The sequence below is a fragment of the Phoxinus phoxinus genome (genome assembly GCF_949152265.1).
Source record: "Phoxinus phoxinus genome assembly, chromosome: 25".
Taxonomy (NCBI): Eukaryota; Metazoa; Chordata; class Actinopteri; order Cypriniformes; family Leuciscidae; genus Phoxinus; species Phoxinus phoxinus.
In genome coordinates, this window is record NC_136900.1 from 8,962,621 (window position 1) to 8,989,426 (window position 26,806).

The 26,806-nt window shown below is 37.3% G+C and overlaps 1 protein-coding gene across 4 annotated transcripts in view; it reads left to right on the top strand.

Annotated features, from left to right (window-relative positions):
* The window catches only part of eps8l2 (EPS8 signaling adaptor L2), a 44,607-nt gene that overhangs the window by 76 nt on the left and 17,725 nt on the right, over positions 1 to 26,806 (top strand). Inside the window, exons 1-4 of one of the 4 annotated variants that reach the window (XM_079602785.1) lie at positions 1 to 230; positions 14,278 to 14,328; positions 15,574 to 15,620; positions 25,692 to 25,756. The exon at positions 1 to 230 is cut by the window's left edge and continues 76 nt beyond it. In XM_079602785.1, the coding sequence (XP_079458911.1) occupies positions 14,294 to 14,328; positions 15,574 to 15,620; positions 25,692 to 25,756 (147 nt within the window). In that variant the 5' untranslated portion in view covers positions 1 to 230; positions 14,278 to 14,293. Of the gene's footprint in view, positions 231 to 14,277; positions 14,329 to 15,423; positions 15,621 to 25,493; positions 25,525 to 25,691; positions 25,757 to 26,806 lie in introns of those variants that run through there. The other 3 variants (XM_079602786.1, XM_079602784.1, XM_079602787.1) reach the window with 3 other exon arrangements.

Consider the following 26,806-nt stretch of genomic DNA (forward strand, 5'->3'; position numbering starts at 1 on the left):
ATCGTTCTAGCCTTTTGTCCTCACTTTTATATTTTGTTTTTACATTTCTGTCTGTATCAGCAAGGTCGCCTTGGCTACCCAGTTCGCATCGTGTTTGGAGCAAAGTTCACTTCTGTGAGTAAACAGATTGAGATGGAGTCTTGAAGAAGAGTTTACCTCAGGAGTTTTGGAAACGGGAGGAATTATCGGCGAACTGAAGAACGGGATCTTAGATTCTCTCAGCTGAAAGGGTAAGTAAGAGCTTTATCTTTATCATCTTTATTAACCCACCGTCACCACTGACTGAGAACGACGCGACGCGACTCGTCTGAACCCGAATGCTCCCGTTATAAGCGTCGCGCGCTTGTAAAGCGCTCTTATTTGCGTTTCTGTACAAATATATGAACGCAACGCAAATAAGTGCAAATGTTCTTTGAGTGCTTTTGGTCATTGGTGCTAGTGAAGACTTTAAAGGACTTAAAATGCGTCTGAGACTTTGTCAACATTTATATTTTGGCTTTATAAATAGAGTGTATGTCATGCATTTTTAATGTCTAGGTGTGGTTTATTAAAGATAAGCAGTGACATTGGGTTTGTATTATGGTGAACTTTCATTACTGATTCAAGAGTATTATTCAAAACATAATGCAGGTCCTTGCATGCCAAATGGTTGCACCATTTCTTTAGCCCGTCTGTGGTGACAATTCAATAGATGGAGCTAAAAATCAGTCTGAAACCATCCTGTGGTCTCAATTCATTCATTTATTGCGTGCAATCATGTGAACTGATGTGGAATCTTTCCATTCCTCAAAAGGTTCTTTAGGAAAAGGACCTTAAGATTTTGAAAATGTTCATCACACTAAGGGCCAGATTTGCTAACAGCTTGCACCAGCGCAAACCCTCTTTTGCCGTAAAAAAAAAAAAACTAGTGTCTGTATTTACTAAAGGCACGCAGTGAAAAATTAGCACTGAAAAGGCGTGGACGGGGTTATTTTTGTGGCTGCCCTTATTGCATATGCATTTGTTGGAGTTTCCCTTGCATATGCAACATTTTTGGTAGGAGGGTATTTAAATGAATCATGCAAGGTGATTTACTAAGGTTTGCGCTAGTCAATTTACTGGTATTTTGCGTTTGCGCCATTATTTACCGACCCCAAAAAAACATGTCTTAAACCAGACGATAATTGGCGCTGCTCCTATAGTAGATTCTCTGTTTGAGTTGGTCATTATGGAAATGATCTGGCTGTGTCTGTCTTCTTTAATTTGCACGTCATCAGTGGATCACGCTCAGAACTTTACACTCCCATTAGCGCTTTTATGGAATTGTGCTCTCACGTCAATTTGCCATGTTTAGTAAATCTGGCCCTAAGATTTTTTATTTGTAAAGAATGTTCACTGTAAGGTTCTTTGGGGAACCAGAAATGTTTCTTCTATTGCTGCAAAAACCCTCAAACCTTTATTTTTAAGAGCGTAACATCCTAGCGCAACCAGTCGTACTCGACCCGCTCCGAGCGGGATTTGAACCGGGGTCTCCGGCGTGGGAGGGGGACAAGGACACAGTCTTTAGTTCATCACTTGAGGCCAGAGGAGTGTTTACACACTCAGCTCTTACTAGCTTACCTCTGTTACACTCACCCCCTTAAACCTCACTCCCATCTGGGTCACGGCACCAAATGCATCCGGTACTGGACCTGCTCCGAGCGGGATTCGAACCGGGGGTCTTGCCAGGAAGTGAGTTTTACACTCACATCTCTTAGCTTGCCTCCGTTACACTAGTACTCAAGAATCGGTCATATAACACTTTCCATATTTGTCTGGCTTTGCAACTTATACTGCATGTTGTTTTACTAGTTGACTGACAATCAACTAGTATTGATAATCAGATATGTCAAGTGTTGTTTTGTTTATATATTCCTTTTGGAAAACGTTTTCAAACCAGGATCAGTTCCAGGCAGACGTGACCACATTTTCAAACAACAGCAATGACCCGAGTGAGAGTCCTCCATCAATCACAAATCTAAACTTTCACCTTTCCATCTGGCATCAAGCTGGCAAACAAGCGACACAAACGTCCCTGTTGTTACTCTGGTCTATCCTTCTGCTACCCGACGATCACAATACGAGACAAACACACTTATCATTCACAGAAAACCCATCATCATCATTACAGGTGGGGAATAAAAGCCTTTAGTTGGCACTCAGGCTTTTTGCTCACGATTCACATTATAATGCCAATTCACCCCTGCAGGGTAAAGGTCCTGCTGACAATTTCTCCGCTTGCACATCTGTTTGAGGAGGCATTACATCATTTACCGAAGTCAATAAAGGTGAGCTTAATGGTCATGGGTGCTTGACGTTTTTGTTTATGGCTTTTAAAGCTCGCACAGACCTCTGGTTTATTCAGGCCTGGGCTCAGACAGTTTAATTGATTAGTCGCTGTAATTCCTCCCACATCGATGAATACATATACCAGAGCTGGACAGTCACAAAGTACATTTACTTGAAGACTTAAGTACACTTTTTGAGTATCTGTACTTTACTTTTAGTATTATTTTTTTCTGGACACTTTCTACTTTAACTTCACTACATTTGAAAGACAAATTATTTTCATTTTCAACCACAATACAACGTCTGTCCAACGTTGGAGATTAACGTCAATCTGATGACATTTTCAACGTTGGCTTTGGTCTTCTAAATGCGAATTTTGTAATTGTTTTGGAGCACACTAACTTATAGATAACAGTAAGGCTAACATATTCATACTAAAAGCCCAAAAACTTTAAATAGGCCAATATTTGAGGGAACAGCCATCTGGGTGTCCAAAACCATTGTGGACGTTATTGAGTGCACTTATTCAATCTTACATTCAATCCCACTGGAGCTGTGTTCTAGAAATGCATTTGATATTGATATGAGGGTAGGCAGGCAGGCATAGATTCAGAGGCATATGGTACTGTAAGTATTACATACAACAATGCAACAATAATAAAACAATGCATTGACATTTACTTTTTAGTTTTGATACTTAAGTACTTTTAAAAACGAGTACTTCTGTACTTGTAATTGTACTTAAGTAAAAATCGGTCTTTACAACTTTTATAACCGAGTAATAGTTGACCAGTAGGCTAGTATCTGTACTTTCAGTAAGGAAGTAAGGAAGATGTGTAATTTGTACACCTCTACCATGTACTGAACCGATGATGCCTAACAATGCACAATAGAGCATCCGAACCGAAGACGCTCCCATTAGAGGCAGATTGTTTTTGCTCGGTCACCTAAGTAAAAGCAAACTAAATGACATATCATGTTCCCTGTCAAAAGACGGCAGTGACTCTTTCTGATCGTGGGTGGTTTTGTTGTTGCACATTTGCTTGGAAACCGAGGTGGTCATTAAGATATTCGCAGGTTCAGATGTGACAGTTCTGTGTGTTTGTGCGTGCTGGTCTGGTTTTCATGCATGTTTCACTGACCGTCGATCAAGTTAAGCACAATTTAGAGTTAGAAAGCGCCTTTCAGTTCTCAAGTAGGAATTTGAATTGAATTGATTTGCATTGAATTGATCACAATAATTTGCCCACAGGATTTCAAGTGGCATGACAGGAAGATGAATTTAGTGTATTGGAATTCAGAGAAGTTTAGCACAGTCATACAACAGGGATTTTCTTACTTACACACAAACACATAATTGCATCATTAATTGTGACTCATTTTGCCCATTTCCTGATATGTAGTTACTGTAAATACTCTCTAAACAATTAAGCACCACAAAACTACACTTATTTCCTTTAGTTTCATTCTGTTTGAATTCTGCTGCCTTAAATTCTATTAATTTAAATGAATTTAACCCCCAAAAAATGGTTCCAAGTTCTCACAGAGATGCCATATAAGAACCATTTTTGGTTTCCAGAAGAACCGTTCAGTGAACAGTTCCTAAAATAACCATTTTTTTTTATTAGCATTTTAATAATCAAAAGAACATTTTTCCACTATAAAGAACATTTAGTAGAATAAGAAGTTTCCATGGATGTTAAAGATTCCCCTTACAAAAAAACGAAACAAGTATACTTCAATTTAATGTATTAAGTATAGGCTACTTAAGTAAAGTTTAAGTATATTTTTAGGTATACGTTATGTAGTTAGTATACTAATATCAATGCACTAGTAAGTGTACTATTTCAATACAACTTGGGACTAAATTTGCCCACTTTTTAGTGTATAAAAGCATACTTTAAGTATAACAGTAGTAAACTTGGAGTGCACAACTTTTGTACTCATTTGTACTGCAACTGCATATAGTGAAATTATAGGTATACTGATAGTTTACTAAGTTGTAGCAATTTTTTGAAGTATACTCTCAGTAAACCACTAGTTTAGTAGTTTTATGCTGCAAGTATAGTTGTACGTTTTTTCAAGTGAACATGACATAGCCTACTTATAGTTTACTATTTTTTATACTTGAAATATACCTTTGCTTTAAGTAGATTTAAAGTCAATTATACTACCAGAGGACTATCCTACACAAAAATTCACATACTAAGCATTAGCAACATATTTGGTTCCTTTATAAATCAATAATTGGAACAATTTAAGTTTATAAGATTTAAAATACTTTTATGAGTAAAACTATGTGAAAATATTTCTTAAATAGGCGACTTAATCTAAAGAGTAAACACAACTAAGCCAAGCATACTTAATTGTACTTTTAAGTATATTTAAATCAAAAGATTGAGTACAAGTATAGGACAAATATACTTTTCTGTCAGCATAAGTCAAGTACTTAATTTTAATTTTAAGTTAATTTTAACTTAAAACTAAAAAATTTTTTTGTAATTTTAAGCAGGCCTATATTTCTGACTTAAAGCATTCTTTCTTAGTTTTTTAGTTTAAAAAAAGTATACCAATAGCACACTTGAATAAACCTCTTTTTTTCTAAGGGCTTTAAAGGAACCATAGATGGCAGTACAGAACCTATATTTTTAAGAGTTCAAATTCAGGAATTGAATTAGATTTAAAAATATATCTTACTCGTGCACAACGTTGTTGTCGACCGATAGTAAACTTGTCATGTTGTTCTTGGCAGACGTTGTTTTTTTTTTTTAATGAAGATGTGTCTGTCGAGAGCCTGATTTTTGCACACGTTTCCAAATCCCCACAGATTCCTTTGGGCTGTAAACGCTGATGTTTGTTTATCATGCATGGAAACGTCATTGTGGTGAACAGCCGGTGAACCGTGACACCACCACAGCGAGACTCCTGATTGGGAGAATTTTTGACTTTTGAGTACAAATATAATAACTGTTGTGAAATGACTGTTTCTTTACTATTAAAAAATGAACAATTTCAATTCAAGACTTGCTGACAATATCCTCTTTAATTTATTATCACGAATGTCTTTTCAAGACCTCTAGACTTTGCTCGTTGTTGACACGTCACACACACACACTGACCGTAAACGCTGATATTCTCGATAATGACACACTTTTAAAGTCCTGGATTAAGATTGCTCTCAGTTGCTTTTTAAGAGTCAAATGGAGAGTTTTATTTCATGTCTAGAGTTGGAGAAGATCTCACGTGTGTCTCGAGAGATCTCAACCATGTTTTAAACTGTACTAAACATTTTGGGAGGAAAATTAGATGCTTAAAACTCTCATTTAAGTCTCTTGAACTATGAAAGAGCAACTTTGGATTGTAATGTAAATGTAATTTTCTCCTGGCAGGTTTTGCGGTGTGTAGCGGATCCAGGGAACTGGACTCTGATGCAGTGATAGATTAGCATCAGATCAGGTTTCTGAATGGACACGGTTCAGTCACTTGTTTTGGCTTAAAACTTCATGAGATGTGAAAATATGAAGCTTAAATCAACCGTGAAACTTGTTCGGCCGTCTTCTGCAATTGTTAATAACGTCGATACAATCGCATAATCTGTTAATGTGTTTTGAACTTAAAGCAATCATTTCCTGATTACAGGACAATACATCTGGAGAAATGCGGATCAGCAAACGCAAACTGTGGTCATTAAACAAAGCAGCCTGGACAAACAAAGCTAAAACCCAAATGAAAGGTGGAGTGGGTGGAACCAACAATGAGCGCTTAGGGTTATAAACTAGTTCAGGAGTGGTGGAGGTGTGTGACGCGGCCTTAAATAGAGAAATTATTTTGGAGCGGCCTCAAAATGCCAGTCCATTCATCCGTTCAGGTGTGTCAAATACCACAGGACGCGAGTCAAAGAGTGCGGTGCGTTTTTGCATGACCCCTTTTTATGTCAACCCGAACACGATTTAAAGGGATAGTTCACCCAAAAATTTAAATCCGGTCATCATTTACTAACCCTTTGAGTTGTTCTAAACCTGTTATAGATTCTTTCTTCTGTTGGACACAAAAGAAGAATCAATATTTTGAAGGATGTCGGTAAACAAACAGTTTATAGTCCCCATTGACTTCCATTGTATTTTTTTCATACAGAACTATGGAAGTCAAGGGGGACCAGAAACTGTTTGTTTTTTTGTAAAATAATTTTTCTAAACACCAAAACATACAGACCTTCCACAGATTTGACTGAAATGTTGCTCATTGAAATATATTTTTGATGCAAGCTTGAGTAGAGTGCAGGATTTCCATTTTTTATATATATTATTTTTGCATAATAATAGAGCAAAAGCTTGTCTGATAATATGGTGGAAGCAACAGCTGTGAAGGCATGACCTTAAATTATACGTTTATCTCTGTAAAGATGCTTTGAAACAATCTACATTGTTAAATGCGCTATATAAATGAAGATGACTTGACTTGACTAGTCAGAAGGTGATTCTGAGTTTTTCCTCACCATTTAGCTTTTTTATTCAAAGTGGTATTTTTTGTTGCTGTGAATAAGATTCCCTGCAGTGACTAGTCACACTGCATGCAGAGTAGACTGTTTCTTTGTTTAGAATGGCAACAATAATAGCTTAGCTTTCAAAAAAAAAAAAACTTTATAATTTTTAGTGACAACGCCTTAAATAGGATGAATGTGAAACGCATCGTCTTGTACCCAGCTATCAAAAATATGTTCTAACATTTTGCTAACGTCCCCCTTAAGTTATGGAAATGTAATTTTTGAGTGTTCTCAGAACGTTCTAAAGATTTGATGCTTTATTCTTGGTTCTGCGAACATTAAGGCAACATTCCGCTATGGAATTGTTACTTTTGAATGTTCTCTGAACATTCTAATACAAGCAGTGACATTTAAAAATGTTACTATAAACCTTTTAGAAAAAAAAGGTTCCATAAACGATGTGTAGATAATATTTATAGTTTTTTAAAAAAAAATGTTTTAAATGGCTGGTGTGTATGTAAAGTTTTAGCTCAAAATACCCCACAGATATTTTTATATAGCATGTTAAAGTTGTCACTTTTTGAGGGTGAGCAAAAACACACCGTTTTGTGTCTGTCCCTTTAAATGCAAATGAGCGGCTGCTCCCGGCATAGTGGGTGGAGCTACAACAGCTCTTGTCCTTTTACCTCACACACACATGCACTGAACATTTTCAAACCGGAGTCAGATAAAGATGGAGAGACTCAAGAAGAAGTGACAACATGTAGACAACATTTGTAGTTATCTTCTAGTCATTGATTTGCATATTCTGTCATGATAATCTATAAATCGTGTTCAGGGGGCGGGGTTTATGTAAATTTGAGTGATGTCACTAACCCGGGAGGAATGTCGTGAAGTCGCTATCAGCCGCTTGTTAGTCCTTAAAAAGCAATTTCTTTAAAAGCAAATATCTCCCTTTGCTTTGAACTTTGAGCGTTGTAACTTTGCAGTTGTTTATGCTCAAACAGCAACATTACACACTAACTAAAGTTAGAAAAGTGAAATCATATTCAACCAACCCTTTTAAAAAAGTTTTTATTGGATATGCGAACGTTAAGAGATCATTCCATTTTGCAAACATTATGGGGTTGATACGTTTGAATGTTGTCTGTACATTCTGAAATAGCAACATTTGAAAGAAAAGATTCCATGAACGATGTAGCCTAGAGATCATGTTTTTGCGCTAACTTTTTGAGAACATTATTATAGACCACATAACTTTGAATGAATGTTAAAGTTAACGTTCATAACTTTAAGAGAACCTTGCCGGAATGTTAGCTAAAGTTCTGAGAACGTTCCCTGTTATTTATGTAGTGAGTTTTTATCATGCTTATACCTGTAGAAAATCCAGGGGGTTATGGGATTCATACGGGAATCACACCAGCACTTTATGGTTTCATATCGATCTGAGCCCTTTATAGCACGCTATTGTGTTCGACGGATGTACAGGTGTAAAAATCTTCCGTGAGGTATCAGCTAAACACGCGTTATGTGTTTGTATGAAACTGATAGAATCTTTACATAGTCAAATGCTTATGCTCAGAGCTTACATATGTGTGTTGCCTTTGTTTTTCACTTTGCTTAAAGTTCAGGATTTCACTGATGTAACAGCTTTCAGATCATTGCAAAGGGACTCAACTGATAGTGTGTGTGACTCTAAGTAGCCTGTTGAGTGTCATACCGAAGGCTCTGATTGGTCAAAGCAGGCGGTTTATTGTCTGGCTTAAGTGATCTGTTGTAGTGTGTGTGTGTTTGTCTAGTTCTTTCTCTTTGAGTTGAATGGACGGGTAATGGACTATGATGGACATTGCTTTCAATCGTAAAGCAACAATCGACAGTAGCTGGCATTTATTGACACAAGATGATTGGAAAATAAATCAAAGTGTATATTGGAAGTAAACCATTGTTTGCACTGTATTTGATTTGTGTGTGTGTGGATGACAGTGAGAACATTTGATGAGTGATAGTTTGAGGCTCTTCACACACAAATATCTCTGAATACCGACCAAATGGGGAAAATGGCATTTCAGTGATTATCAGTTTAATATGTAAAAAAAAGGAATGCTAATTTGCTTTTATTTGTTTTTGAATAGGAACTAAAGCATTGGAAAGTGAAGCTAAAATGTGAAGCGCATTGCTGAATCCTTTTGCTGGTAACATACACTTCTCGTTTTATTGCTGTTCAAGTAAATGTTTAATGTTGACAAACAACATACCGTAACTGGACAGTTTCGTGGTAGGCTACTCTTTTAAATGTTTGGGCTCATAGATTCAGTTTTGTTTTCTCTGAACAATCCCAGTGATACTAGATATCATCCAAATTACAGCCAATGAATAAAACAACACGATAAGAGATACACCACTGATTACAAGCTCTGGATGCTCAGCTGTGTCTTTGAGAAGTGCTGCAATAAAACCAGAGGATTGCAATCTGTCTCACAATAGCACTCATTTACACACACACACACACACACACACACACACACACACACACACACACACACACACACACACACACACACACACACACACACACACGTTTGAATAGCTATCTAAATAACAAATAAGGACATACCATAGGCCTTTATTGATTTTATCGTATAAAGGTTTTAAACATAAATAACTCAAATTCTCCACTGCAATTTTTTTGAGTTAGCTTAAGTAATGCAGCTGCTAAACATTTTTTATTTTAAACTTGAAAGTTATACAGGTTGTTCAACCAAAATAACATTTGTAAACCTTTCTCAGCAAGTTCATTAAGTATTTGTTGAAAGATTAATAAGGAATTGCATTAACTACTATTTTAACTCAAGGAAAAAGGTTTCCACAAATGCGTGGTTCGGAAATTTAAATGGAACATTATTCACAATGATAGTTTTGACATTATCAAAAATGTTTTTTTGTTTTTTTTGACAGATTCTGTAGTTGATGCTTTAATTTTAAAGTACAATTAACTATTAACAAAAAATAGTTTATTTAACAGCCTTCCCTTGTATTGTTTATTCATCAGTGTTAGTGATATTTGTACAATTTATGAGTATGTTAAGTAAAGAGAGACGGTCTTGTGTGTGTATGAAATGTTTTTGAGAAATATATTTGCTTGGTTCAAATTCCTACAAATTTGGGTCGAGGCTCAATGTGACCACGTGGAAATGTGGGTCCCATGGCCAAACCAGTTGAGAACCACTGATTTACAGTGTTCCTGTGAAAGACAATTGAGCATTTTTAGGGAAAAATCTGGGAGTTACTCACTTTTATAAATCGTTTATTTTTTTAATGAGGACCACAAAAAGGTGGATTTTGTCAGATTAAACCTTCATATGGGGACAACACACACACACACACACACACACACACACACACACACACACACACACACACACACACATTATTTTGATGGAGAGCATCAGCATCACAAACTAAGACTAGACTATGTCACACGTCATGATTTTGCATGATTTTTCACGTCATGAGTTAGACGCATTCCTGAGTCAACATATTGTTGATCCTGAAACGGCATTCCTGTCTGAAAATGAAGTCCTAACCATCCCTACCCCTAAACCTAACCCTACCCATAACTTATCCCTAAAATCAGAGAGAAATGATGGTGAATGACACTGATATAGAACGACCCAATTCTGGTTGTAAGCCTAAACTTGACATAAACTGTAAACTTGTCCATCAAATCTGATTGGTTGATTGTAATGTTGTTCTGGGATCAACAAAGATGTTCCTCCAGGAACCTGTTGTTGTGCAGGTTCTGCAGACTGTGTCTGTGGTTGAAATCTAACACTACTGTACTTCTTGTGCATTGTGTACTGCATGGTGTCTGATGTTTTTAAAAATAGCATGCAAAACAGCAGCTAGTGTACCATAGTAAACTTTTCAAACTGCTGCATTGTCACATGACCTCATTACATTGCATATTGTCACCTTCCTAAAATAATTGAATTTGAAAATGAAACTGACTTATATACGTACATATCATTCCAATTTTCTGTAAATTGATTTTGATGATTTTGCTTTTGGTTCATTCATTGCACTGGAAATGCATTGCGGGATACATTACCGCTCTGGTTGTGTACTGCACGTTTTGGCAAATGTAGATCTTCCAGGTATTACATGCATGCAGAAAATTGGCATTTCTGCACACTGGAGAAATAGTAGTATCGTATGACATTCCAAACACAACAATAAAATGAGATGACATGTTGAAGCCAGGTCATGGATGAGGAAATGATCACTTCATTCAGTAATTCACAGCTCTTGTCATCCGTCAGACTGTCTCCTGTACCTCTGACACACCTTCCCCAAGGATTTTAAAAGCAGGTTGACTCCAGGAACACGAGTTCAAAGTCCTTTTATGTTGATCCTCATCTCATTCTGAAAGTGACTTATGGTTATACTGTACATCTATGATGGGCATATACTGTTATGATTGAGTGTACGTGCTTTTCGTATCACGTCTCCTTTAGTCTATAGTCCACATCAACTCAGCTGATGATGTTTGTTATTTATTGAGGTCAGTGTGTGAATTATACATATATATATGAATTATATATTATCTTTTATTTAGGGTGGATATACTTTTTTTTTCTCTATAGATTTGAAATGCATTTTATTATAAACACACACACACACACACACACACACACACACACACACACACACACACGCAAAGGTTCCTCCGTGATCCAGAATCTGCAGTTAAAGGGATACTTCACCGATTAGCATTAAGCTTTGTATCAGTAGAAACCCGGTATGACCGTGCTTTTTCTGGGTTTTCTCAGTCTAGAAGGCCAACTTCTAAAATAACTTCACATTTCTACTACATAAATGACCCAATTTAAATACACATTCATCTTTCCAGCGGTGAAAAATCCCTTTAAGTGCCGAGCCGGGGAGTTTGTTTGTGTGTAAAGCCTCAGAGTGTGTAATTAATTAGGTGTTTGAAAAATGGCAGGAGAGGCAGGTCTTGTTTCAGGCTGGGCTGCCAGCCTGCTGTTGTCTGGTCCAGCATCTTTACGGGACAGCAGAGCAGATACAACCAAAACAACACTGCGGTTCATCACACCCCTAGCACTGTGTTAAAACAGGCTTAGTGAGGCGTTCGACACATTTGATAAAGTAATTGCTTGTAAATGTCACAGATAATTACAAAGAAATGGCAAGTATTAAACATGATTTGAGTAAAACATACTACAATAATCGTTGTTTTATTTACAACTTTTAAAAAGTTTTACAGTGTAGGAAGACTGTAACAGTAAAGGCTATGTTGTAAACATGTTTTTTAATGTTCCTAAAATGTTATTGGAATGTCGTTTTGATGTTATTAATAGTATTTTATGCAAGTTCTCACAATGAGATGAGAAAACGTTCTTGATACGACATTTGTTCAAATGTTTTGAAAATGATTAGTAATTCTTTAATTCATCAGTTTTTAGATTTGATTAGTTTAAATAATGTAGATGGTATGATGTATTTTAAAACAGAAATTTTGGTAGTTCCAACTCTAAATTGACCCTTCGCAGGGAGCTTGATTGACCGGTGATCCGACCAATCATACTTCGCCATCCGCTATTTTGTCCGACAAAGCAGTCAGGAGAGTTAGTAGATTAACATTGGAGGATTTGAACTTGAAAAGCGTACTGACGCCTTTCCGCGGTTAAAACAACATTCCTTCTGATGTTCATTCATGTTTATTTGATGCTATAAATGAACTAGAAGGAAGAGATGATCGGTTCACGAGGAGCTTTAACTGAGGCTCTACAGGGATCTGACACGACCCATTAAAGAGCCACAAAACGGTATTTACCGTTTAAATTTCTTTAAAAAAATGACCAAATTTGAAAGGTGAGACTTTGTTTAATGTTTAATTACAAAAGTAACTGAAAAGTAACCTGCTCTGTCCTGTCTGTCAGCGTGTTGTCAGTGTCCTCTCTGCTCCGCAATGTATTTTTCACTGCGTGAGGACATGGTGTGGCGTGAGAGCGGCGTAGCTTGTCGGACATAGCGACAGTAACTAAGGGGGGCGGGTCTTTGCGAACGGTCAATTCCGAGGCTTTTAAAGTCCCACTGAAGTGGCTTGAAACACACAGCATTATTCAATGTGTTGATGTAATTTCCACGGAAACAGCAAGAGATGGCGGGACATAATGAACAGCCCCTCCCCTTTTTTAAATAGCCAATAGCAATTTGTCGAGTCGAGTCAGGCTCGATAAAGCCACAGTTTCCTTCTAATCTCTAACATATTTCCTCCTAATCTCCTTCATATTGCTTTAAAATACAGCATTCTTTGCAGAATTAAATTGGGTCCAATATATTTTGTGGTCAGCGCCGACTTGATCATATGATCCGGTCTGTGATATCGTGTCTCTGGACCGGAGCTGCGGCGGTTCACGTGACACTAACGTGAAACCAGACTTCATTCGCCCCAATGAAAAGCATATTTCTTATCATCTCAATCGTTCCCTATCCCCTATATAGTGCACTATATGCAATTCACCATGTAGAAAGCAGTAAATGTGTGAACAAGTGACCGATTTCAGCCGCAGCTTCAGCGTCTGTTTATAATGTAGGGGGCGGAGCTTCAGATTCTAGAGATCATTTGATTGGACAGAATCTGATGAGAAGCTGAAGTGCACCATGATGTCATCAAAATCATTGATCCATATTGGTGGAAGTGAGAGACTGTAAGTTTTAAACGCTTGTATCTTCTAAATTCGAATTGTGTCATTGTTTTGGAGCACACTTAAGGTTAGACAACCTTAAGGCGAACATAATCACACTAAAAAACTTCAGTTTTGATATCATGGGGACTTAAAATTGTAAAATGCTGGAAAACGCACTGTTCTACTCAAATTAAGAAAACTGGATAGTTTAAAGTTGAGTTGGAGTGATTAGAAAATGTTTTTTTAACCTCCATTTGTTTGGAATGACTTGTTTGTTTATAATGACGTATTTATTGTTCAAGAGCTGAGCCAATTGCAGACAGGATGGAGACAGTCGGTTCATGCTCTGTTTGATACATTTACCGTTCTTCAAAGGAGTCATGTGCCTCAAGAGTCACACAGAGATGAATTATTCACAGCGGCCAGGACAGAGAAAGAAAGAAACAATGGAAAGGCCTTTGAAAGAGAGAAGTGGAGACGTGGAAAACAAAAATAGCTTGGTGTTTAGCGAGAGATTAAGTAAGTAAGCTGGCAATTTGTGACAATTTAAAGAGGCCAAAGTGATGATGCAGGTCTTAACCAACCTCAAATTATTCAAATTAAGAGTCATTGGTGCATTGCTGGACAATTCATAGAGGTCAGACGCACCCTGTGTGAAGTTCAGGGAGATATTATAGCACAAAATACTGGGATTTACTGTAATTGCCGTGCCATTTGTTTCATTTCTTGCAGTGAAGTTTGGTGTCAATGACCCTGTATTCTTCCTTTATTTTACAGGTGGATGTCGTAGAACATGAATGTTTTGGGGACCCCAACAAATTCAAGCAAGTAAGTCTCGCGCTCGAATACACAGTTACGTGAAGGGAGAAGCTTATAACTATGCAAGCTTAGCTTTATATGTTGTCGCAATTCATAACTCAATGCAAGTACTCATGCACGGTCAAAAATGGAGCAAGAGTTCAAAGTTAATTTATCTCGTTGCGTCTTTTATCTAGTTACCTGGATTACAACGTACCTGGTTTAATAGAACAGACATTCGAAGGAAACTATATCGCCCCCTAGAGTACTGAGCAGTTATTATAGTTCACCAGTTGATTTTCAAAATCAGTTTTGCTCTAATTAGTTTTACTTTTAATTGTTCATATTTTATTGTATAAATACAGTTTTAGTTCCTTTTTTTTTCCTCCGCAAATGTCACATTATAGAAAATGTTTACGTTTTAAATCTGACCATTCAGCATTGAATTATATAGATCGAACAACTTTTGACTTTTTTTTGGATGAATTTGGAGCATGTGGAGCTCAGAATTACCTAAAAATATAATTTTAATATCTAAAAAAACAAAGCAGCACAAATGAAAATTTTTACAGCACAAAAGAAGCACAAACGATTGAGCCTATTCCCCCCCCCCAGACGTTTGGCGTAGGGTGGGTGGCCAACTTCACGCAGATAATACAAAGACAAGACATTTTTGGTGTATTTGTGCTTATTTTCATGTTATGACGATACTTTTTCAAACTAATAACTTGCATATAGTGAGCTATTTTATGAAACACAGGAGGACATGCTCTTGTTAAATCCACCAAGTTTGCAGTGCATTGGCTCAATGCATTTTGCGTACTTTCAAATAACATATTCAACATATTTCTGGCATTATATGCATGTAAAATGAACGCAGCTTTTGCTGATGTTTTTTTGGGACCTACACACACCTAGCCAAACATCCTGTAGTTAGTGATTTTTTTTTTTTTGTGAGATGGTGTGTGTGTATGTATGTTACAGTCTAAGTTAACAGAGCAGCACTGTTTGGGAATGTTTGCTTTCCTGCCCTGTTGGAAACAGCCTGTCTCTGTGTCTCTGTGTGTCTCACTCATTCCCCTTCCCTCACTCGCTTATGCTCTCACAACCTGTAGATCTCAGTCTCAAACAATCTGTGCCATGCAGCGCTCACTTTAGACCAGTGCAGCGAGTGTGTGCCGTCTAGAACATTTCAATCAAAACTAAAGACCGTACAGGGATGAAGAGCAGACATCGTCCACCACCCTCCTCATCCTCATCTGCTCTTCTTTGCAGTGGGGTGGCCAGATCGGACAGCAAGATCAGTGCCAAGACCCTGTTCGGTAAGTAAACGTCACATTTATTTGTAAATTAAAAGTGCCGTGAGCAAGTAATAAAGTAAAAATATTTTAAATAGATAAAATATAATAGTCAAAAGCACCTTTAATATATTTTGTACATTTTATTAAGTTGCTATGGTACGAAATTATCTGTCAAATCAAATATAATGTGCCTTATTTATGAAACAAACCAATACTCATTTTTTAATATATATATTTATTTTTTATATTTATACATTTGGTAGACACTTTTAGCCAAAGCGACTTACATTGCACTCAAGCTATACAGTTTATCAGTTCTTGCATTCCTTGGGAATCGAACCCATGACATTGGAGTTGCAAGCGCCATTCTGTTTGTTCTGCTTGTATTTCCTGAATGGAGAACCGGATTTCACCAAGTGCAACATGTTCCAGGATGAACATATTTATTGATCCTGGAACAACATTCCAATCAACCAATCAGATTTGAGGGACAAGTTTACCGTTTATGTCAAGTTTAGGCTTACAACCAGGACTAGATGCTTGTACGTCAGTGTTATTCACCGGCCATTTCCCTCTGATTTTAGGGATAAGTTATGGGTAGGGTTAGGTTTAGGATAAGATTAGGACAGTTTTTGACAGGAATGTTGTTACAGGATCAACAGAACAAATTTGACTTGTCAAAATCACTGTGACCTTCATAAATAAGTCCCAATGTTTACCTGTGACGTAGTTGTGCATGGATGTGGTTTATTGCGTGTGTGTTTGTATGGCTCATCCCCTCTTCTATGACATCACATCCTGTTTCCTGCTTCCTTTAAAAAGGCACTCTGTATGATATGTAAACGTGTGCGGGACATTTGCATGCGTATCACACACATACTCGCAGTGCTCACAGGCCTCGCTGCGATTCAGATAAACCACAACAATCAGACGTTTGCCTATCAAATGAGTGCGCAAGGACATTTCAGACTGACCTCACACTATTGAGGTCACGAGTGACGGACAAATCACTTATAATGGGAACGATTCGCTTTTTTTGCTTTTGGTGTTACTGATTTGCTTTGAAGCATTAATATAGACTTCAATTGATGTTGATTGATGCAACTTAACCAATCAGATCCGTCGTAGAATGGAAGGATCTACATAATATTTTACTTTAATTACTCTCTTAAAAATGAAGGTTCCAAAAGGGTGTTTTTGGCAGTGATGTCATAGAACAACAATTTTTGGCTCCACAAAGAACCTTTCAGTGAACATTCTAAAAAGAACTGTTTTTTTTTTCTTAGGGTGAAGAACATTTGAATGATTTTCGCTATAAAGAACCTTTTGTCCAATAAAAAGGTTCCATGGGTGTTAAAGGTTGTTCATGGAACCATCGATGCCAATAAAGAACCTTTGAGCAGATATCTATTTTTATATCGACATAAATGGCCTTTCTTAGTGAGACTAGTGGACAACTTTAAATGAACGCATAAAGCAGGGTGTTTATTATGCACCTGCCGTCATGACGACTAGGTGTGTGTGTGTCTCCGGGGGTGTGCGTCTCGGAGTAAATGTACACACAGTCTGCCTCTGTGCCCAGTCGGGTGTGTCTGGAAAAAGGGGGCGTGTGCTCGACCCGGTCTGACATGCACATAAAAGAGGCTTTTGAGCTTTTGAGAAAACAAGAAAGAAAGTTAGAGAGGGCAAGATGCAGAAGAGGGCAGAGAGATCCTTCCTACACTGAATTACATTTATCATTTCAGAAGCTCAAACTCTTAAAGGACATATGGCTACTGGTCTATTGTAATGAAGTCGAGAGAGAGAAACAGTGACAGTGTTTTAACAGGTGATTGATGAGTTTTGGAAGCTGTTAACGTACTGGACAGTAATACTTGCATGAGAGAGAGAAAGAATCTCATGGACGATTTCACCTCAGACTCAGAAGAAAATAATAATTTTGCTTAAAGAAATTGTTTATAATTTTTAAACTTCTAAAAAAATGTCTCCATCCTCCTGCCATGCGTCGGAACTAGACTCAGTAGTTTATAAATGACTTTATAAAATAACTTTCAAAATCTAAGTTGCTATTCACTCGCATTATAAAGCTTGGAAGAGCCAGGATATTTTTAAATATAACTCTGATTGTGTTTGGCTGAAAGTAGAAAGTCATTTACACCTAGAATGGCTTGAGGGGGAGTCAATTGGATCATTTTAATTTTTGGGTGAACAAACCCTTTAATAAAAATAAAAAATAGCGTTAAAGTCATAATGCAAAATATTTTAATGGCCTTACAAATAAACCTAATTTTCTTTATGCAAAATATAATTGCTTATGTCTCTCTTTAGATTTGGGGGTGAAAAGTGACTAGGACATGTTCTTTTTAGGATTTGTGCAATTCATCTGTGTGTTTATGTGTGTCTGCATTTATGCACCTGAGACTTACATAAGAGACACAGCATGTTTTTGTGTGTTCTGCACTCTGGCAATGAACCATGGGACGACACTTAGTCCTGTCTAGAGAACACACACACACACACACACACACACACACACACACACACACATACACACACACACACACACATAAACCTGATGCTCTTGCAAAGTTTCACATTTCTGTTTGCTCATAATATGCGATGAGCCGTGCCTTTAAATCTATTCTTGTGGTTTGGTTTTACTGTGTCGTGTCCTCCTCGGTTTAACTTCCCTTCCCATCAGCCCCCTGCAAACCAGCACATGCAAAAAAATCTCCCATCTATCACCAGATTCATGCAATGCAAATGAGCAGGAGCGCTTCAAACCCCCACACACTTATCACTCCATCACCAGATAAAAGTGCGAAAGACATCGTCTGTTGTTGACTGGCTCTGTCAAGTCAGATTATTTATATAGCGCTTTATACAATACAGATTGTTTCACAGCAGAATCACAGTAATAAACAGGATAATTAACAGAATCAATTATGCAAACTTTATTAAATATCACACAAATTTATATTTTGTTGTAAAGCACCACCAAAAAGACAATGGTCATAGTGGAATTCTTTAGGAAAAAACATTGAATTTAATGTGAAATTTTGAAGTAGAAAGACTGAAATAACTAAAACGTGCTCCAATGCAACTTTGAAAAATCATATTTTACAGTGTGTGTAAAATTCATCTGTTATGAACCTAGTTTAATTCAATAAGCAGCTCTACAGAAGACAATCATGTTGTGGTAAAGTTCTCTCAAAGTTATGAGAAAACGTTCTTTTATGTTAATAAAACATCCGTTTGAAAATATCTGACCTTTTAATAATGTTCTCAAAAAACACATTATTTACACATTGCTCATGGAATGTTTTTACTTGAAACGTTTAACTGGACGTTCATCTAACATTGTTTCAGAAGGTTCAGAGAACATCTCAAAGTAACATTCTGATAATTTTTTAAGAATGATGAAATGGAACGTTCGCATAACTTTTTGAAGGGGGTATAATGCCCTTTTCACAAGGTGTAAAATAAATCTCTGATGTATGTGAAGTGTGTATGTGAAGTTTTAGCTCAAAATACCCCACAGATATTTTTATATAGCATGTTAAACACTTTTTGAGGGTGAGCAAAAACTTTTTGAGTCTGGGGGAGTCTGTCCCTTTAAATGCAAATGAGCTGCTGCTCCCAGCACAGGGGGCGGAGCTTCAAGAGCTCGTGTCCTTTTACCTCACACACACATGCACTGAAAATTTCAAGAACGTATAGCCTTATTATATTCAAATCGGAGTCAGACAAAGATGGAGAGACTCAAGAAGTGACAACATGTGGACAACATTTCTGAATGGTTAGTTGATGAATTTATGTAGCTTATGTGTAGTTCTCTTCTAGTTATTGATTAGCATATTCTGTCATGATAATCTATAAATCATGTTCCGGGGGCGGGGTTTATGTAAATGTTAGGGTTGGTGATGAACTCCCTTTGCTTTGAACTTTGAGCGTTGTAACTTTGCAGATGTTGTTTATGCTCAAGCTACAACTATTTCTTTTTTTGCACTTCATTATTAGCATTTTTTTCTTTTCAGTGTCAATTTAGTGTAAATGTGTAATTTTTTTCGCCACTATGGTCTATTTATTTATTGTCCTATTTTAATAATTATATTGTATTTTGCTTTACACTTGTATGTTGTATATGGATTGGTTTATTGATTGTATGTTTATTTATTTCTATTTGTAACTGTGTTGTTGTTTTTGTCGCACTGTTTTCGCTTTGTCTTGGCTAGGTCGCAGTTGTAAATGAGAACTTGTTCTCAACTGATTTTACCTGGTTAAACAAAGGTTAAATAAATAAATAAAATAAGTAAAACATTACACACTAACTAAAGTTAGAAAAGTGAAATCATATTCAACCACCTCTTTAAAACATTTAATAAACTGGACGTTTTGAATAGAGCATTCAGCAATTACATTTTCATAACTTAATGGAAACCGATCATTGTTGTTAGCTGGGATAGTGTCATTGTTTAGCTCAAGTCAGTTTGGTTCAATAAGTTTGTCAATCGTCAGCTGTGAAGCAGCTCAATAGAAGACAATAGTGTCATTATTCAGCTCAGTTCAGTTGAAGTATTGTTCTCATCCGATTTGTTCTCATGCTCAGGGCAGCATTACGACTCCTATACTCCTGTAAACAGTAATGTAATACGTTCTTCTCTCATTTGCCTTTACCTTCTGTCCCTTTTCCTTTCTATTGGATTTTTTTTGATGGTTGGGATCTTTGCCTGTGGTAGTTAGAGGTCACTATCTCCATATAACTCAAATTTCCAGTACTCAAACACATAGCAAAACCCAAAACACATTAGCAACTGCAAAGCCTTGTGGTTTAATATATCAGCGTTTGTTAGAATGGTGCTTTGAAAATGTAAGCGCAGAGGACGCCGTGTGTGTGTTTGGACGTTTGTAGGTGTGTCTGTTGCTGTCCGTGTGTAACAGATGGTGTTCCCTGAATTGTGTCCAGATGGGACACCGTATCCGATTGGCACGGCAGCATCACGACAGGTGACACAGAGGGGTTGTGAGACAGGTTTGGTCTTGATGGTTACAGTTTATTTGGACTGTTCCTGTTTGCTCGGCACGAGACTGTATTTGCAACCTAGAGTATTTTATCTGGGAAATGGGATGTTCAACTGTTGGCTAGGACTTGATTTTATCCATCAGGAATGGGTGAAAAGTTTCTCTATAGGTGGTTGAAACATAAAAGGGCTTTGTTGAGGTCAAGAAAATGTTTAATGATCTTATTTTCAATTGCATTAAATTGATCAAAAGTGACAGTAATATATTTAATGTTACAAAAGACTTTTATTTCAAACAAATGCTGTTCTTTTGAACTTTCTATTCATTGAAGAAATGGACGACATGTATCGCAGTTTCCACAAAAATATTAAGCAGCACAGAGCAGAAGAGACTTTTTCTAAAAACTTAAACTGAATGGTAGAGGATATAAAACAAATTTTAGTTCATAAAAAGAGACAATATCTTCATCATGTCGTTCCAAAGCTATTTGGCTTTTTGAAATATGATATTTTGAAATATGTCTCTGTTTGTTTTGTTCATACAATTCAATTAAATGGAGTCCAAACAGAGTCAAACAGAGAAAGACAGTTGTGTATATTGTGAAAGAGAGACAGGTGAGAGACACGCAGAGGTGAGAGACGCTGAGTGACAGAGAGGTGAGACAGATAGCATTACTAGACCTCCAGCAGTCACGTTAGGACATCGCTTTGCTTGACGGGGTGTGTGTGTGTGTGTGTGTGTGTGTGTGTGTGAGTGCAAATATGTTTGTGTTTGAGGGTCAAAGGTTTCCAGCGTAGAGATTTTCAACTGAAGGCCATCTTTTCATCCTGTTTAAACTGAAGTTTATAGGTTGTAAAGTGCTGTAACCTAAGTGTAAATACTGTCAGGAGAAGAAATGTGACAGTTAAAATCTACAAAAAAATAACTTTATTACCCGGAGCAAAAGGAAAATACTGTTTAAAAGTTGTTCTTTCTAGTTTAGGAGTTTTAAGTAACTTTTTTCTTAGATGTTTCTCCTGAAATTCCTTAAGCAAAATAATAATAGTGACAAAAGTAAAATAGTGACAGTTAAAGCCCCGTTCACACCAAGAACGAAAACTATAAAAATAACTATACTAATGTCAGTGGACGATATCATTCAGTTCATTATAAGCGCGCTGCAGTTTTGTTGTACGTCACTTTAAATGCACGAGCTCTCTAAAGCAGGATGGATTCTGATTGGCTGTCAATGTTTTTATCGTTCAAAAAAATCACTCTGAAAGTGATCGCAACGAAATCATTCCTCTGTGCCGTTATCATTGTAGTTGTGGTGTGAACTTTGCCATTCTTTCATATATAGAATGATTTTTATAATCTTAGTTATCGTTCTTAGTGTGAACAGGCCTTTAACGCACATTGCTATAAAATAAATGTAGATAGCAGCTCATGTTTGAGTTCATATTTAGATATCCAACTTTTATGGCAGGCTTCGGTATCTGAGCACTGTTTGAGACACTTCTGAGACCTTAACTAAATCCTTTTCTCAGGTATAAAGACTAAACCTCCATTTAAGTTTAGTCTAGGAGATACAGTCAAGATATTAAAGAGATCACATTGATGTTTTTCTTTGGTGGCGCTCCAGTTACCAGAAAAGTCGATCGACGAGGTTCATCTCAGGTAAACTGCAGGTGTGAGTTTAATTGCTAGTGTTAAATTAGCACAGTTATCGCGGACCCAGAATCCGTCTCGGCTGTGTCAGGCTGGAGTTGCTCCCTTGCAGCGTTTAGATCTCGCTGGTTGTGAGCTGTCGACATGCTGTGAAGCGTTTGGAGTAAATGTCAGACATGAATAACACATGCACGCAGCTCGACTTACACAAAGATGCCGCGGTGCAAACCGTTCGACTCTCTCCATCCAACAGGAAGAGAGGAAAGAGTGTGAAGAAGACTTCCTGGAGAGATGGAGCGAGAGATAAACGGAGGAGGGGCTGTGAGAGAATGTACCTCTGATATGTGATCCCGTAAAGCAGCTGATAAGAACATGTGCTCATTTAGAGGTAATGATTAGCTCTGGTCATTTAACCCCAGAGACTCGCGCAGGGCGATGACCCTCTCTCACACTATCTCTCAATTCAGTTTCAGCGTAATGTGCTTTTTTTGGCACGCCGAAATTTGTGTTCGGTTTGCTTGGCTGTATTAGTGCAATAATGGTATATCATTTGGGTGCAAAAATCAAATCAAATCAAATATTATTTTATATGATACAGTGTACTGTTTTTTTCCCAGCAGGGACGCGGACCAAAAATTTGAGGAAAAACATTTATAGATTTCTACCTCAAATAAATGCTGTTCTTTTGAACTTTCTATTCATCAAACAATCCTGAAAGAAAATGGATCACGTTTTCCACAAAAATATGAAGCAGCACAACTGTTTTCAACATTGATAATCATCAGAAATGTTTCTTTATCAGCAAATCTATTATAATGATTTCTGAAGGATCATGTGACACTCAAGTCTGGATTATTCTTAATTTAAAGAATAATATAAAATCAAATAAAAAAGAATGTGTAATAATAGCTATTATTATTAAGTAATTAAAGGGGTGGTATATGGCCCTTTCACAAAATGTAAAATAAGTATTTGATGTCCCCAGAGAGTGTATGTGAAGTTTTAGCTCAAAATACCCCACTGATATGTTTATATAGCATGTTAAAGTTGTCGCTTTTTGAGGGTGAGCAAAAACGCACCATTTTTGTGTCTGTCCCTTTAAATGCAAATGAGCTGCTGCTCCCAGCACAGGGGGCGGAGCTTCAATAGCTCTTGTCCTTTTACCTCACACAGGCCCTGTCCCAAATGGCACACTCCGGACTTGTGGACTTCCTCAGAGTCCACACTTTGGCGACGTCATGTAGTGCAGACCTATAGGGCCCTTGGTGCGAGTCCACGAGGGCGCATTGAGAGGTATTTTTGGGACAGACTCGATCGCCACGCCGGAAATAGGAAGACGGTCCGGTTGTTGTTTAAATATTATATTTCTACATTTACATATGACTCAGTAAAGCCCTGACATTCGGTTATATTTATTTAATTAAGCATAATGCGATCGTAGCCTATTATTCAGTGCGCTATTTATGTTTATATTAAATATAAATATATATTTATATTTATGTTTGAGACATCAACCACTGGTTGATGACCATAATGTTTGTATAAACTGTAGGTAATAACTGGCAAAATGTACACATAGGTTATAAAAATAATGATATTTACACTTAAATATTTTCTTCTCATCCATGTTAACATGAGTCAAAGCTCCTCCCATTCGTTGTCTGATTGGCCTTTCGCAAATTCGCAAGGATTCCTGGGTAGTTAAAGTGCGTGAAGCCTGCATCCATGCGGGCTTCGCGGAAGACCGCTTCAAGGGTACAAAGGGGGCGCTGCTGAGCACACTTCAGAGCGTTAAAAAGTGACAACATGTAGAAGCAACAGGACATTTCTGAATGGTTAGTTGATGAATTTATGTAGCTTATGTGTAGTTATCTTCTAGTCATTGATTAGTATATTCTGTCATGATAATCTATAATTCGTGTTCCGGGGGCGGGGTTTATGTAAATGTTAGGGTTGGTGATGTCACTAACCCGGGAGGAATGTCGTGTAGTCCCGACCAGCCGTTTGTTGTAGTCCTTAAAAAGCAATTTCTTTAAAAGAAAATATCTCCCTTTGCTTTGAACTTTGAGCATTGTAACTATGCATATGTTGTTTATGCTCAAACAGCAACATTACACACCAAAAGTTAAAAAAGTGAAATCATAAACAACCACCCCTTTACGAAAAATAACATGTCAGAAAAAGTCTAAATGCGCCAATAATGTAATATAATGTACATAAACTCTGTTGGCATTCCATCACTATTTCCCCCCCATACAGTTCGATTTATTTATTCATATTTCCAATATCACATTTGATCGGCTTATCTGTGAGAGAGACAAACCCTCAAAAACATTCAGTCACCATGACATCATGTCCATACGAGTGTTTCTGTAACTATTTTAAACACACCACAACTTTATCATTATTCTTACGGCGAACTACAACTCTATAACTAGAACTCATAAGAACACCATAAACATATATATATATAGTCCTGAACTAAAACATGTTTTCTAGAGAGAGAGAATCGCCTTTGATTATGCGCTTTAACCTTGAACCAAACTTAATATGTCTGTTAAAAGCCTTTTTAAACCCTATAACTGAGTCATTTACTGCAGTCCTCAAGTGTTGCCTAAGAGTCTAAGACCTCTAGATGTCAGAAGAGATCTCAGGAATGTCTCAAACTGTGCAAAAGATACCAAAGTTTGCAATGAAAAGCAATAAAAGAGCAACATATGGGCACTGAAATTGTGGGTTACGACCTGATCCGTTCAAAAGCAAACGTGAAGTCGAGTGTTTCGTGCAACATGCAACACTGAGCTGATTTATAGGACTGCTGTAAAACAAACAGCGATATGATATTGAAGTCATTGACAGAGGGGAGGAAGGCTTTAGATGTGTTACATGGCTTGACCTTTGACCTCGCATAAAAGAGGCAGGCGAAACCCGATGCTAGCCTGTCAGAACATTTCCTGTCCGTGAGTCCATCAGTTCGAGCATTACCGCTGGAGTTTTTAACACGATGGAGATGTTTAATGCAGGTTTATAGACAGGTAGTTGAATTTGAATTCACTGGTTTGAAAGGTAAGAGTGAGAATTTTTCTTCCTGTATCTCATATGATTCTGACTCATAAACAAGCATTGTATCGCTAACTGTATTGATGCGTTTCATGGGATCGATTATAATGCAAATGCTGGTGTTTCATCAGTTTTTCTGTCCGTTTACATGAAACGCTAGACGCTCCTCCTTACACCAAAATGTGGCACTATTCAGGTTAGAGTGTGTTTGTCTGCACATACAACTTATACTAGTATTTATATTCGTTGCATGAATGTCTGTCAAAAAAATGACTTTGCATACGAGGAACTCAAGATAGTGTCTTTTTCCTCTGGGAAGTCTGTGAGTATAGTGTGTCTTATTTGCATCTCTATTTCTTTCAGAACAACGAAAGAAGTACTCAAACTCGAATGTCATCATGCAAGAGACATCGCAGTACCATGTGCAGGTGAGCGAGATGCTAAACTCTTTTAATTCTGCTTCTTCTCTCCAAGCTTGTTGATTAGCTAAACCTCACCACCGAGAGTTTGGTTTAATATTTAACATGATTCAACTGATGACTTGATATCGTAATAAAGCAATCGGGTCACTTGATCAGATTTGTCAGGGCAGCGTTAACCTCCATCTGAGCTGTTGTCAACCGAGATAACGCAATCTGAAATCTGCATTATACAATGGCTAGTTCTGATCCTGGAATTTGATTGGTCGAAATGCACTGATGCACTGATGCCTTGCACCTGCAACCTCAGCTCAACAAGTGCTTAATTTCCGCAAACGCTAATAAAATGGCACCTTGATCCAGGTCTAACTCGAGACCTTCTGTTAAACTTTGTTCTGATCTAGATACATTATTTTCCTTGGTCTATTTTTCCTCACTTTCACCCTTCACTCATTGGCCATATTGTCTCGCTTATCTCATTTTCTTGCTCTTATATACGCATATTGTTGATAAAACGTCCACGCCAGCAGCAGTCATATAATGTCTTGAATGCTTAAATACTCATGTTATATCAAACGCGTCATGATCTGGGTTTTGGCACTTAAGGCTTTTTTTTCTTTTTCTTTTTACCAGATTCACAGTATTTCTTTCTACAAAACTCAATTTTTTTTTTATTAATTCTATTTTTGCTTTATTAATTATTAAAACAATATTGAAGATTATTACAAAATTGGCCAAAGGAGCAAAAGAATATTGGAAATATCTTTGTAGAAGAACTCACCACCAAGATGCTGAAGTATTGTTTTTAGGTTGCTAGGGTTTTTGAGTGGTTTTATGGAAATTGCATGCAGTTGCTAGGGTGTTTGAGTGGTTTGAGGTCATTGTAGGTGGTTGCTAGGTTGTTTGAGTGGTTTTAGGCCACTGCTAGGGGGTTGCTAGGGTGTTTTAGTTGTTTTAGGTCACTGCTAGGGGATTGCTAGGGTGTTTAAGTGGTTTGAAGTCATTGATAGCTGGTTGCTAAGGTTGTTTGAGTGCTTTGAGGTAATTGTTTCCTGGTTG